Here is a 14,916-nt window from a genome sequence, read left to right as displayed (position 1 = left end):
GTGCAGGGATTGGGAACTAGCAAGACACATTGAGCAGCGAATGGAAAGTTGAAGATGGTGGAGGGGGTGAGATGGGAGCACATCTGACTCGTGGCTAGAGCAGGGAGGTGGTAGTGATGCAGGCTTCTCTTCAGAGTACCTGGGTTCCCCTCACTGTGCTCCACTCTGATTTGGGGCCTTTGGCCCCTGAGCTTTTTAGACTTAAGACGAAAGTCTGCAGGACAGACTGGGGCTGTCCTGATGTCCGTGGGCAGAACTTTCCCCGGGAATCCCTCATCCGCTGGTTAGATCTTGCAATGGATTGAATTAGACTCATCCTGATAATCTAGAATGATTTCCCTAAAACTGCTCACAGACTTAAAGCACATCTGTAAAAACCTCACAGACACAGCCAGGTTGGTTCTTGATAAGTAACTGGGGATATACCCTAGCCAGGTTGATTCAAAACTGACTTTTGGACAGAATTGTCTCATGGAACCAGCTTCCCTTCAAACTGTTTCCATCCTGTAGCAGGCTTTCTTTTAGGCCATCAACCAGCTCCCAAATCATGACATGGAGACTTATTGTTAGTTATAAATGCTTGGCCTTATCTTAGCTCTTATTTTAATCGGTTTCTCTTTATGTTTTGCCTCAGGATCTTTTTACTTTTCTTTTTTCTTTAATCTTACTTTCTTGCTGTCTCCATGGCTGGCAAGCTGATGGGTCCCTCTCTTTCTCCCTGTTCTCTTCTCTCTCTAGATTCTTCCTATTTATTCTCTCTGCCAGCCAGCCCCCCTCATCCCTCTCCTGCCTAGTAGCTATTGGCTGTTCAGCTTTTTATGAGACCAATCAGGTGCCTTAGACAGGCAAGGTGAAAAGCAACACATCTTTATATAATTAAACGAATTCAGCACAAACAGATGTAACACATCCTTGCATCATTAACAAAGGCAGCAGAAACAAATGTAACATACCTTCACATAGTTAAAGTAATATTCCGCAGCATAAATAAATGTTACACATCTTTGCCCAGTTAAAATAATATTCCACAACATTATCCTCCTACCCTTACTATTTTATTTTAAAGCAGATTCTGGTCATTATCTTTTCATCTATAAACATTAATAAGCACTTAAGCATAATCTGGAATTTTCTGTGAGGGCAGGGGTCTCTGTAGGCACTTGGTGCATGTACCTATTGCGTGTAGAGAATGTGGCTAGTGAGACTGAGGAACTCACTTTATTTTTTTAAAAATAGGGTTTCATTTAGACCTCTCTGGCCTCCAACTATGTATCTGAGGATGACCTTGAGCTTCTGATACTTCTGTTTCTACATCCCGAGCACTAAGACTACAGCCGTGCACCACCATGCCTGATATATGCTGTGCTGATGATTGAACCTAGGTCCTTGTACATTCTAGGCAAGCAATCTACCACCTGAGCCACACTCTGTCCTGGAGCTACGTTTTATCTGTCTACCTATGTCTGGGAGGCATATATGTGATATATATATATATGTGTGTGTGTGTGTGTGTGTGTGTGTGTGTGTGTATGTATATATATGTATCTATTCGTGTGTGTGTGTATATATATATCTATATATATTATACATATATATGCATCTATTCGTGTGTGTGTGTATGTATATGTATATATATGTATCTATTCGTGTGTGTGTATATATCTATATATATTACACATATATATGCATCTATTCGTGTGTGTGTGTGTGTATGTATATGTATATATATGTATCTATTCGTGTGTGTGTATATATCTATATATATTACACATATATATGCATCTATTCGTGTGTGTGTGTATGTATATGTATATATATGTATCTATTCGTGTGTGTGTGTGTATATATCTATATATATTACACATATATATGCATCTATTCGTGTGTGTGTGTGTGTGTGTGTGTGTGTGTGTGTGTGTGTGTGTGTGATGGTGCTGATAGCAGACAGCAGCTTTGATGGTGACTGTGAGGGTGGTCGTGATGATGGTGAAGGGTAATGACAGTGACAGCATAGCTAACTCCGAGTCTCTGCTGTGGACCCGGAACTTTCTAAAGCACTTTCTAGGCATCAACCCATTTCTTTCTCACAAGGGCCCTATAATGTAGATGTGTTATGATTCCCACCATCTACATTAGTCAAGTAACTTCTCAAATATCACACAGCTGGTATCTTAGTTACTGTTCTGTTGCTGTGAAGAGACACCATGGCCAAGGAAACATTTAAAAGGAAAGCATTTAATTTGGGGCTCACCGTTTCATAGGGTTAGTCCGGGGCCATTATGCAGCATGGCAGCAGTCAGGTATGGTACTGCAACAGGAGCTAAGATTTACATCTGATCCACAGCTGGGGGTGGAGGTGGTAGAGACAGAGACAGAGACAGAGACGGATAAAGGAGAAGAGGAGAGAAGAGAGACTTGGTCTGAAATCTCAAAGCCCACCACCACCCTATTGACTCACCCACTCCAACAAGGCCACACCCCCTAATCCTTCTCAAAACAGTTCCACCAACTAGAGGCCAAGCATTCAACTATATGAGCCGATGGGACCGCTCTCATTGAAACCGCCACGGCTGGTATCACAGTTGAGATTTAAACATGACAGTCCGGACTCAGAGTATGATGCTTCTTGTTTTCAGTTTTATGTCAGTTTGACACAAGCTCAAGTCTGAGGGGGGGAGCCACACTTGGGAGGCGCCTCCATACATCTAGCTGTAGGTAAGCCTGTAATGCATTTTCTTAATTAGCAATTGTTGGGGGAGGGCCCAGCCCATTGTGGGTGGAGTCATCCCTGGGCTGGTGGTCCTGGGTTCTATAAGAAAGCAGGTTGAGCAAGCCATGATGATCAAGGCAGTAAGTAGTTCCCCTCCATGGCCTCTGCATCAGCTCCTGCCTTCAGGTTCTGCCCTGTTTGAGTTCCTGCCCTGACTTCCTTCAGTGATTGGCTATGATGTGCCCCAACTTGCTTTTGGTCATGGTGTTTCATCATGGCAATAGTATTCCAAACTAAGACAAAGCGATTTCTTTTTCTTTCTTTCTTTTTCCTTTTTTTTTTTTTTTAATGACACAGGTGCATAACAGATTCCCATAATTACAGACTACATCAGCATCAACCAAATGACTTGGTTCTAGGAGCTGATCTCAGTGGTGGGTACTGTTGCTCAGTCTGAGTTCTTACCCCAGTGCTCCTTATCTCCACAGTTTCCTCTCAACACACTGAATGAGAAGTTCATGTTTGGCTGACTCCTAGGGACCTGGACATGTTTGAAATTATGAAGCCAAATTTGAACAAGTGTTTTTCCAGGGCCGTTGGGAGGACAGAATCAATTAATTCTTCAAAGCACTTGAGAACCCTTAATGTAAAAGATGTGATGGAAAGTGTCCTTGTCTGCAGTCAGCTCCTATTCCCGGCTTCTTAGTCACGCTTTGTTTATATGGTAGTCGCTTTCAAGTGGAATGTGTTCCTGCAGGCCACGCTCTGAGTACCACGCTTTTTGTTTAAAGTCACGTATGGATCAGAGACATCTTCTCAAAAGCCTGCTTAGAGCACACTCATCCTCTACAAAGTGTCTTGTGTCTTTCTAGACTGTTCTTTCCCTCTGGGCTGTGAGAGGTTTCTTTGTGCTGCCCGGACAGACGGACTGCTGAAACATGCTCTTTCAGGTGCGTGTCCCAGGAGTGTGGCCATGCTGCAAGACCCAGGTATCTGGCCTTGGACTTGCCTTGCTTTGTATGCTCATCTGCTGAGTGGGGGCATAGAAGCTCTCCTGCTGGATCCTGGTGGCTGCCGGCCCTTCACATAGATCTCTTCGAATCTGACCTTCATGCTTCCTCAGCCCAGGTGGCCACTTCCCCTTGCTGCTGTTTCAGCTTGCCAGGCACAGGAAGGGTAGACAGCGACATCAGTGGTGTGTTCGCCTGCAGTGGGTTAAACTGTTACTAATGGCACAGGGAGCATTGGTGTGACCGAGAAAAAGGGCCTAGAAAGTGTCTGGCACTGTGGGAGTTAAGGTGCCATGGGCCCCGCCTCTCCTCAGGACTGCCTGTCATTTCAGCCTCCAGAGGACCGTGCTGAGCACAGTTTGTATGAACACCTAGCGGCAGCAGCTTTAGATATGATGTAAGATAAGGTGTGTTTTCTGCGTCCACAGCTCAGTGGGAAACAGGAGAGGAGGCCGAAGAGTTGCAGGGAGAAGGGGCTGCTGAGCTGGTTGGGTGCATGCTCCACACCCACAATTGTCTCCTTGTTACTCGGTATCTAATCTTTCATGAGGATAGTAACTTATTAACCTCTATCTAAGGTGACGGTTTAAGTCGTCTTTAGGTTAGATATTTCCTAACAAGGTACTTCCATTACACAATTTAGTTTTAGTTTGTTTGTTTGTTTCTTTGTTTTTTGTTTTTGTTTTTCATGACAGGGTTTCTCTGTGTAGCCCTGGCTGTCCTGAAACTAGGCTCTGTAAACCAAGCTGGCCTCGAACTCACAGAGATCTGCCTGCCTTTGCCTCCTAAATGCTAGGATTAAAGGTGTGTGCCACCACTGCCTGGCCAGAATTTAGTTTCTAATTGCCACCCGTTTTGTGAATTGTCTTGATCTAGTTCTGTTGAATGAAGTAGTTTTACATGCAGGCATTGGAACAAATTATCTCACTTTTATTTACACAATTTTGGATTACTGTGCAAAAATTTCTTCTTTTTGTTTTTTTGTTTTTAGATATAGGGCTCTATGTAAGGCGTCTAATTTTTCAGCACATATAGTTAAGGGTAAAGATGTAAAATCATTTCCCTTCAGGATTATTAGATGTTATCCATAAACAGAAATGCTTTTAATGCTTTGCCTGCTCTGCTCATTTGTGAGGCTGAGTCAGTATTAGGGAAGTCCTGTTATGTGATATTTCAGTTAATAAAGTATCAAATGATTTAGAAAGCCCACTTGATGGCCTCTGTTAGTAAATACCGAGTTTTAGACTGACAGTGCCAGAGATACATGTACAAGCATGGGTACATGTGTGTGCACTCATCCGCCCATACACAGTGGGATTTGAAATTTATTGCCTGGGGAATTAATAGGAAGCAGGTAAGCTACATTTGTGTCAATTTCAAATAGTAAGCTTAGTATATTATAACTGAATACGGTGGATTAGAGGTAGGATATGGAGATTTGATAGAGATTAATTCACTAAATTAATTATGAATGTGAAGGCTATGTATGTCTTCCTTTCATCTGTCTCAAACTGGTGGCCACTGTGAGGCCACAGACCACGGGAAATGTGTGGCCTTTATACCTGCAGCGTCCACATCACCAGGGAGCCTGCCAAACATACGTGCTGGCACCGCATCCCAGACCACCTGAATCAGAAACTGCAGGTGAATGCCATGGGTCTACTAAACAAGGCCGTCAGAGAGTTATCTTAGGTAAAAGCCAGAAATCCCCACAGGGGTCATAGTCTTCCTCCATGCTCCCTCATTCTCTATGTGTGTGCGTGTTTCTGTGGGTGCACACCTGTGGCCACTTGTATGTGGAGGCCGGGGGACAACCTTGAGTATTGATTGCCTCTTGGGTACCATTCTACTTTGTTTGTTTGCTGTTGTTTTGTGACTGAGCCTCTCCTGGTCCTGGTCCTCACTAAGTAGGTGAGGCTGGCGGGCCATGAGCCCCAGGGATCCACCCGTCTTTTCCTTATCCATGCTGGGTGGCAGCCGTTGGCAAACCTTACTGGGAGAGTCAGGCAGTGAGTATTTTAGGCTCTGTGGGCTGTGAGGTCTGGACTGCAGCCACATCTCTCTGCCTCTGACAGTGTACGAAACAACAGAGCACTCCCTGCCCTAAGAGCTTAGGTGGGATGCCAGCTATGGCCACTGCATTGTGCTTTCTTTCCCAGGCCACACACCAGCAGTCAGTCAGCATGTGCGTCAAATCCCCGGTGAATGCAATGACAAAATAAGGCAGAGCCAGGGGGTGAGTAAGGCTGGGGTGCGGGGGAGGGGGTGCTTCCTTTTGTTCGCTGCGGATAGAAGATGACTCTCTGATCTGAAGAAGGTGGAGGAAACCAGAAGCACCTTCCCAGGGTGGGAACACAGGTGCTGTGGCCAGCGTGACCGCCTTGGGCTTGTTCAGGCATAGAGAGAGCCAGGGCCGAGATAGGAGTGGGAACAGGCAGTGAGAGATAAGAGTTCACAAGCAGGCAGGCAGGGAGGGAGAACTTCCCAGAAAAGGAGCCGCCTGGGGGGGGAAGTTGAGAGGGCCAGGAGGCTGGGCTGAGCAGGGAAGCCATGCCTGTGGTTCCTTCCGATGGCAGGAGAAGGGATGAGAAGGGATCTTCAGGAGTGTGAAGAGCTGGGGTCAGCAAAGTTTGCTTTGAATCTTCTACCATGGGCAGACTTTTAGGCCCATGAGGAACAGGATCTGCCTGTGCTTTGGAAAAGGTGACAGATGGGATATGAAGGACCAGAGATGGGGCATGAGGAGGGCATGAGGAGGGTGGAGGGCTTGCCCTGGGGCTGGTCGGTAGAGACAGATGGTAGGTTCATGTATTTGGGAGAGATCCTGCAGTCCCATTAGGCTACCTGAGTTCTCCTTGTCTCACCATGTCTGTGGCAATGAATACTTGCTCTCTGTCTTCTCTCGGGGAAGCCTTCTGCTGTTCTGGGAGAAACGTGCCCTGGTCACTCCAGTTAGAAGAACCCACTTCCTCCTAATTTTCATGGCTGCTGCTTCCTGGCGTTTCTCTTCCAACGTGGATCAGTTGGGGCCCCTTTCACATCTTAGATATTTGAACACTTGAGGTCAAGGGATTCTTCACTGGTACTGGGATCATAGTCTGTAGTGTGGCAGGAAGTACTCACTCAAGAATTGGCTTTGTGACCTTAGGTCAATGACTGCCTCTCCAAGCCTGCATTTCCTTATCTGTGGGAGGAGATGAATGTCACCAGCCTCCTGGGGTCTCTAGTCACAGTCTGCTCTGTTCAGGAAGCACTTCAGATAATGCCTGCAAATTTTAAGTGCTCACTCCATGTTTCAGTTGCAACAGGGCTTAACACCTGGTAAATAATAGCTGCTCAACAAACATTGACTGACATGGGGAATGTGGAATGTGGATTTTTGTGGCAGATGGATGCATACTGGACAGACTCTGGTAAAGCTGACTGGAATCAGTGGCTTTGAACTTTGTGAGGATGAAATTGTGAGATTTCAGAGAAATTTACACACACACACACACACACACACACACACACACACACACACACACATCTTAGAAAGCTGTAAAATTCCAGGAGAAAAGATGATACAATGTCGTTTACATACACAAAAATGTCTGTATGCATGCATTAGCAGTATTAACGACGAGGTGCTTTTACATCTTCCAGGATTTTTGTCTGACAGGTTCCACAGACGAACACTGAAGGGAAATAATTAATGTCAACAATGCACCTTGCTTCCAGATGGAAAGCTAGCTGTTGTGTTTGAGTTCTCAATACCCTTTGCTACACACACACACACACACACACACACACACACACACACACACACACACAGAGAGAGAGAGAGAGAGAGAGAGAGAGAGAGAGAGAGAGAGAGAGAGCGAGAGAGAGCTATCTTGCGAGCAAGATTTGTGAACAGACTACAAAAGAAACTGCTAATGAAAATTTTGCTCTAACGAGGCCACAAGCTGATTTTGGAAAGATACAGACTTGATTTCATGTACTTCTAGAATGCTATCTACTTACCATTCCTGCATCTCAATTAAAAAAAATTCTGACCATTATTCATGGGAAATCATGTCCTGGTTCCTCAGTGGCCCAGGCATGAGGCCTTAGGACATTGTGCTCATCAGCTTTCAATCTCTCATCCTGACTAGCTTTCTAATCATGCCTTGGATCAACTTAGTGGCAAACCCGGTCACAGATCCCCATTTAGCCACAGATTTCCAGAAGTGCTGTCCTTCCATTGGGGATATCCTGGGGACAGTTTAATGCCCACTATAGTGATAATGTGGGGTAAAGAGCATCCCACCACAGTGGAGCATTGTGAGAGGGGCAGCCGGAGCAGGAAGGATGGACAAATCAGCTTTTATTCTTGGAAAATTGTGAAGGAGATCGCTGCTGGTCCTGCTAAGCAGCATACAGGGAAACTGGGGACGACACCCCTCCTGACCCAAAACGCCCACCTTGTAGCCTTTTGGTGAGTAATGTCTAAGCTAGCATAGTCCCCGTTCCCTAGGCAACAGACAGCCATGCCCTTTGTTTGGTTCTTAACTTCTTGGTACAGAGCTCTTATTGAGGGAATTCTAGCTGGAACTCTCCTTTACTAGGCTGACGAGGAAGTCCTGTTGCCCTACATCCATGCAGTTTTGACTGCAGGTTAATTCGTTAATTCCACCACGAGTTAAACTGCGGCTGTTCGCTGCTTTGTCTCTTGCTCATCTCTCCCTCCTTCTTGGAGGACCTTCTCATTTCTTCCCCCTTATCCAAGCCTTCCTCGTTTGCGAAGACTCGCCTTCTAGGAAGCTTTCCTGAAGCACAGGCCATCACAGAACACACCCCGATGGCTTAAAACAGTGGGGCAGGTGCCGTTCCCAGACAGGATGGCAGGTGTGAAAGATCCGTGCACAGCTGCCCGGTGGCTGGGCGCTGGGTGTGAGGAGAGTAACACCAGCTGTGATGGATGGGTCAGGACCAGGTTGCCAAGGGAGCTTGGAGATCAAGGTGTAGGAATTTGGATTTTGCTTTTATTATATCGAAACTCTACTAAAGAAGTTTAAACGAGACAATGTTAAAGTCAAACTTGGTTGCTAAAATACTCTGGCCTCTGTGTGGAGGTGTGGAGGGAGGAGCAAAATCAGACGGGACAAGATTCAGAGGCAGTTGTACCAAGGATCAGTGTGTTCAGTAGAATAAGCCCGACTCGGAGAGATGAACGAATGCAGCCTGCTTTACCTTGAATGCAGACTCTAGAATTGTGTGTGTCTGCATTCGAGTATGTATTCGTGTGAGCCTGTGTGTGCATGCTAGTGTGCTTGTGCATGTGTATATTTGTGTGCATGCATGTGTGTGTATGATGGAAATAGAGAGGCATGAGAAAGGAAGAAGAGATCCTAAAGAAAGGAAAAAAAGAGGGAGAAAAAAAGAGAGAGTAATAGAATACATGTGACATGAAAGCAGAAGGGACTTTGGGAGGAGCTGGGGACCAGCGAGAAGGGGCAGGGGTGGAGTATGTTGGTTGAGGAGGGGGATGAGTAAGAACAAAGTGAAATGACGTTAAGTATGAATAGGACATGACAATACCCGCTCCTTTGTATGCGGACTTCCCAATAAACTGAAAACAAAGTCAGTTTCAGTCACGGGGGGTCGAGGGTAGGGAGTGGGGGGGACACAGGGCGGTGGCGGCGGGGACGGGGAGTCATAGACAGATTTATGTCCAGAATCTTGTCAAAATGATCCACCTGGCTGGCTGGCATACCTGGGCCAGATGAAGTGTGTGGAGAATGTATTTGCCGGCCTGGATTGACGGGGTGGAAGCCTAGAAGCCCTGCACTAGAGGCCCTTCCTCATGTCCCCCTTCCCTTGATTGTCCAGACTTGGTGAGCGTTTTATCTTTCTTTCTTTCTTTCTTTCTTTCTTTCTTTCTTTCTTTCTTTCTTTCTTTCTTTCTTTCTTTCTTTCTTTCTTTTAAAGGAAGCAGTAAGCAATGCTTTCTGCATACAGCTTTGCATTGGTTTTAATTTTCCTGTTAAAATGTAGTAGAAGAATTCTTCTCTTAGGAGATGTTCGAGGAGGTCCCTGAGCACCAAGTCTCTCGGCGGCTTTGGAGTGGGTGGGTGTGGACTCTGGTGCAGATGCACTGGGTTGGTTCCTTGTGCTCTGTATCTCTCCCCTTGCTCTCCTGTGCTCACTGTCCAGCCCTGTTTAGCGGCTAAGGAGTTGTTCTGGGGCCAGGAACTCCTGTGTGTTCAGTCACTGTGCAGCCTCGGCTCCTTTAGCTGCCATAGTGGCTTGTTTTGTTTTGTTTTACGGCACAGTATCTTTGTGGGAATGAAGACAGTTTGGAGGTGAGATTTTACGCTAGTCTAGACCAGTGTTTGGTGAAGCAGTTCCCAAAGCTGCTTTCTCTCCTGGGTGTAACCTTTGGCCATGCCCAGTAGGACGTCTGTGAAACACCCAGACCCGTGGTCTTGTTTTCTTAAACTCGCTGCTGCTGTGGTTGCTCTGCAGACCCACAGCTGACCTGAGGTGGGTGCTGAGCAGGCAGTTTTACTTCCTCCCTGGGGAAAATCGAAGGTAATGCGGAGTGGTTCGACATGTTCTCCCTCCTGGCTAATCAGAAGCCTTGCAGATGGCTGGGTTGCCAGGGAGGCAGTTATGCAGAAAGATCTGGTGACCTCTGTATTAGAAAAGTGGGATACGATTTTGCTGTCAGCGTGTGTGTGTGTGTGTGTGTGTGTGTGTGTGTGTGTGTGTGTGTGACTCAGTGTGTCTGTGGAAGAGAATAGGGCAGGAGAAGGAAGGACAGGCAGTTTCAGAAAGCACATTCTCCCTCCCAGCAGAGCCTTTCTGAGCCTAGGGGCTGCAAACACAGCATCCTGTGGTTCCGCTTGTCTGTCACTGTGCGTATTTGTTTCATATCCATCTGCACCTCATCTCCTGGGGCTTGGTGTCACAACCATTATCTGTCCATTGTGAGCTGCCGGCAGCGTTCCGTGAAGACCAGCGATGTGTCTCCTTAATTGGCTGGTGGGGTCACTGCTCATCGACATGCGTGTTTCTGCCGCCTCCCCACCTCCCCTTCTCTCTCCTTGACGTTCCTCTCCCCACCCCCTGCCCCCATGTAGTTTCTAGAAGGAGAGCAGGAGGTATCAGGGGTCTTGCTGAGGAAGGAAACCTGCTCAAGTGCAGCTTCTCAGCTGGCTCCTTTCCGGGGAGCGATGTTAGGCTTTTGAGAGGGTTTCTATTTAACTCAGAGGAAGGAGATAAGATAGTCCTGTGGTTAGGGAGCTGTGGGCTCCCTAATGATTGCTGTGGTCCTTGCTTCTGTAGGCAGTGGGAACTCGATGGAGTCTTGAGAACCATGAGGTATGCTTAAAAACCAATACCCACCATTTCTGTTCCCCTCCGCTGCGTGTTGTGTGTGATATGAGTCTCCCACTATGCAGTCTGGAACCTGCAATCCTCCAGCCTCAGCATCCTGAGTGCTGGCCTTACAGGTATGGCCCAGTATTGCCTTGTCTTGACGGTGATCCCTTGATGGTAGGTTGTGATACCTTCAAGATGGGGGAGGAAGAAAGCCGCCTGCCATTTGCAAATAGCCACGGAGTCCAGTGTTATAAACGCAAGAATGTGTTTCTCAGAAAATAGCGTAGATATTATAAAAGAAAACACAGCTCCACCACATCTGCCCTATTTTGACTTGCAAAAATTTTTTGGTTTTTTTTTTCCCCACTTGCAAATTCTAACTGTAGTTTTTATAATATAATGTTTGTTACTGAACACTATCAGTAGGGCAGAAATATAACATATCGGCCAGCTTTTCCAAACTACAAGGAGAAAGAAGGAAAGAGGGGTGGGAAAGGAAGTTGTGTTCTTGTTCCGAAGTGGAAGAAAGGCTTTTGGGGGAGTCTGCAGATGATGTAGGAACATTAGTGTCAAACGTGCCCAGAGTTTCATCAAACAAGTCCCAGAGCCTTATCATGGTCTTGTAAAAACCAGAACTGACAGGTTATTACCGCGTGGTAGATATTTTTGCACTCTGAAATAGCATGAAGAGTGGCAGACACAAAAAGGAGTCAGAGTCCTGAGTGGTCCCCAGGCTAGACAATTAGTTCAAATGATGGACCTGGCTTGAGCATCGTAGATATGCAGCTGGTGTGCGCTAGGTATTGCGGACACTTAAGGCTTCTTTGTAGCAAGAATGGCTTAAAGGAGGAGAAACAGCAGAGTAAATGTTCTAGTTTGCTCTCTGTGGCTAAGTACCACGGATCCCGTAATCCACAGATCTCTTCACTAGCTTTGGATGGACATGTAAATGTTTTTGAGCGATGGTGGGACACCCATTTGAGATTGGGTTCTTGGCTTGTAACCATCTTAAATCCTATAAGAGAGGCAGACACAGAGGGTTAAGGACCTTTTCCAGTTCACTTGATGTTTAGTGGGAATTGGAGCTTGAATGACACAGTCACTGTCTCTACTGTGTTGGTTTAAGGATTTGTGAGACGAGTTCCTTAGTGTACTGAAAAGGTGACTTTCTTTCCTAAACATGGCCACTGACTTAAACAAGATCACAAGATCAGAGGATCAAAACAATGTAGAAGTTTACAGAACAGAGAGTGTTCTCTTGGAACCCTTCATGTTCTCACGGAGTCTCGGTAACGTTAGGAACTCGCACAGGGCCTGCTGTTGGACACATTGCTGTGTTTCCCCGCCCCTGCCTTTTAGCACGTGGAAGCTTCGTCAGCCCCTTTATTCCCTTAAAAATGACTTTAGTGAGTGAATAGAGTGTGCTCTCACTGCCGTCTCTCCGTTCTGCAGAGCCTGTTTAACATGAAATAGAGGCGTGATGGTGTGCCTCCGGCTTTTTTAATGGTAGGGATGAGACCAGAACTGTCTGTGTGGTGCTTTATATTTTTAAAGAGAGCTTCCAGGTATGTTTTATTTGATCTTCCAAGACAGCCTGTGATGTGGGTTGGGCAGGGGTTATTAATTCCTTTTTCGAATAAGGACAGAGTTTGAAAGTGATTCAGCCGACTTGCTGAAGGTCACATAGCCTTGCACAGACCTGTGAGGGTGGCAGGTACCCTGCCTCTCATGCAGTAAGGCAGGCAACCCCCTGGACCACTCTTCACCTTTTGTGTTCAGCTGAGGGGAGGATTAGAGTGCCGTAAGTGTTTCCCTCATGGAGGGATAGGTTTGCTCGAAACTGTCCACACTCCTTTTCCTGTTAAGAGCGACACAGATTTCATTTTCAGGACAGTTCCTGGGATGAGAGTTCTGTTCCAGGCCACTGAACAGACAGAATCAGGAAGAGCGAGGATGTTTCCGTTGTAAAGGACATGGGCAGTGAACCAGATGTGAGAACCGTGGATCTCAGCATCTTCATTGTTCAAAATGGTGACTGGGTCTTAGGTGCTGTCTGGCATTAAAGATGAGGATGTAGAGTTAGAGAAAATAGTGGCATTTCCAGTTCTCCCAGTGAGTAAACTGCTGAGCCAGGGATGAGTAGGCGCGGCCTGTAATAATGTAATTAGTAATCAGAACGGGCATCATCCTTTTTCTAACTCAGGAAAATCTGACTTTCCAAAACCTGTGATTTAGGAGTTGGTGATTCACGTTATAAAATGATTCATTATGTCTACTTTAAAATCTTTTAGTGCCTTTGCACTCTCTTCTAACATATTAGCATTTAACTGAAAATTGTAGGGAGCTAAGCTGTTTTATTAGGTATTTGGCTATTTGAGGATTAATGAGTAGCTTCAGAAATTTCAGACATAAAAGAAGTAAGTGAATTATAAGATTGCAATTTTACAAATTTTCTTTCCTCACAACCTCTCAGTTGAGCATTGGGTGCTTACAGGTTTAAGCTGAATGACATTTTTTTTGCACGTCAATCATTTTATTACCCTACATCAATCATATAAAATGATGTGTTTCACTCAGACGTATACGAACATACAGAAAACGCACTTTGATCTCATCTAAACGCCCATCGTACTCTGTTGTTCCCATCCACCATTCCCGTGATCCTCTTTCTTCTCTAGTAGAACATTTTCTTTGCTAAAAACTATTTCTTTTTTGAAATGATAATGTAATTACGTCGTTTCTCCCTTACCCTTCCTTCCTCCAGACCTATCCCATAATCCCTCCTTGCTCTCTTTCAAATCCACGGCCTCTCTCTTTTCATTAATTGTTGTTACAGACACATATGCGCATGTATATACATATATATCCCTAAATACGTGAGTGTGTGATGTTACTCATATGTGTGTTTTCAGGGCTGACCATTCGGTGTGCTCTTCCCCGAAGACTATTTTTCCTCTCTCGGGGTTCCTTAGTTGCCTGTAGTTCCTTGTGTAGGGTTGAGGCCTGGTGTGCTTGCCCCCTCCATGCTAGGATGTCTACTGTTGTTGTCCTTCTCCTGCTCATGTGGAGGCAGCCATGTTGGTGAGATTGCATGGGGGTAGCTTCTGACATCACTAGGAGACACAGTCTCACAGCGAACTCCTGTTCCTCTGGCTCTGAGCAGTCTTTCTGCCCCACTTCCTCAGTTCCCGAGCCTTATGTGCAGTAGTTGTGTGCACATGAATCCCTTGGGACTGGGCTCCACGGCTTTGCATTGGGCTGGCTGTGGTTTTCTGTAATGGCCGCTGTCTGTTGCAGAGTTTCCTTGATGAGGGCTGAGGACTACACTTACTGTGGCTCTAAGGACAAATATTTAGAAGTAGTTAAGGATCGTGCTGGTTTTGTAAAGTAGCGGTTGTGGGTTCTCCTCCAAGACCCATAACTTCACTGGCTCTGGGTACTTGGCTGGGTCTCTAGTACCAAGCAGGCATGGTTTCTCTCTTGTTCGGTGGGTCCTGGATGGCATTTTAAAGCAAGTGGCTCTGCCACTGAGCAGTGGGAAGAAATGGCTTCTGGTCTGCACTCTGGTTATGAATTGACTCTAGGGTATATTTAAGTTACATTCATTTCGGTGCTTGTATGACAATATCCACAATTGCTTTATTTGCTGAGAAATAGTTTCTGGTATAACCAGTGGAAAACAGTTACATGGTATCTAACCCTTTATTGTTCAGAAACATAGCCCTTTATTCCTAATACTATGTTTCTGAAAATGTCAGAGTCTGCCAAGATCTTTTGATCATCTTCTCCCATACTTCTTAGCATCTTTTTAAAGGACTGCAACTTGTATGAATTTTATAAGCAAAAAAA

At 45.7% G+C, this 14,916-nt stretch overlaps 1 protein-coding gene across 3 annotated transcripts in view; it reads left to right on the top strand.

Annotated features, from left to right (window-relative positions):
* Epb41l4a (erythrocyte membrane protein band 4.1 like 4A) overlaps positions 1–14,916 on the top strand; it is a 207,609-nt gene that overhangs the window by 56,279 nt on the left and 136,414 nt on the right. Inside the window, exons 1-2 of one of the 3 annotated variants that reach the window (XM_059246172.1) lie at positions 12,396–12,632; positions 12,957–13,098. The exons of the other annotated variants lie outside the window; for them this stretch is intronic. Coding sequence (XP_059102155.1) covers positions 13,096–13,098 — 3 coding nt within the window. The 5' untranslated portion in view covers positions 12,396–12,632; positions 12,957–13,095. Of the gene's footprint in view, positions 1–12,395; positions 12,633–12,956; positions 13,099–14,916 lie in introns of those variants that run through there. 3 annotated transcript variants of the gene reach the window in all.

The sequence above is a fragment of the Peromyscus eremicus genome, chromosome 19, assembly GCF_949786415.1.
Source record: "Peromyscus eremicus chromosome 19, PerEre_H2_v1, whole genome shotgun sequence".
Lineage (NCBI taxonomy): Eukaryota > Metazoa > Chordata > Mammalia > Rodentia > Cricetidae > Peromyscus > Peromyscus eremicus.
The sequence above is the reverse complement of the archived record's forward strand: the minus strand, read 5'-3'. Positions and strand labels throughout refer to the sequence as shown.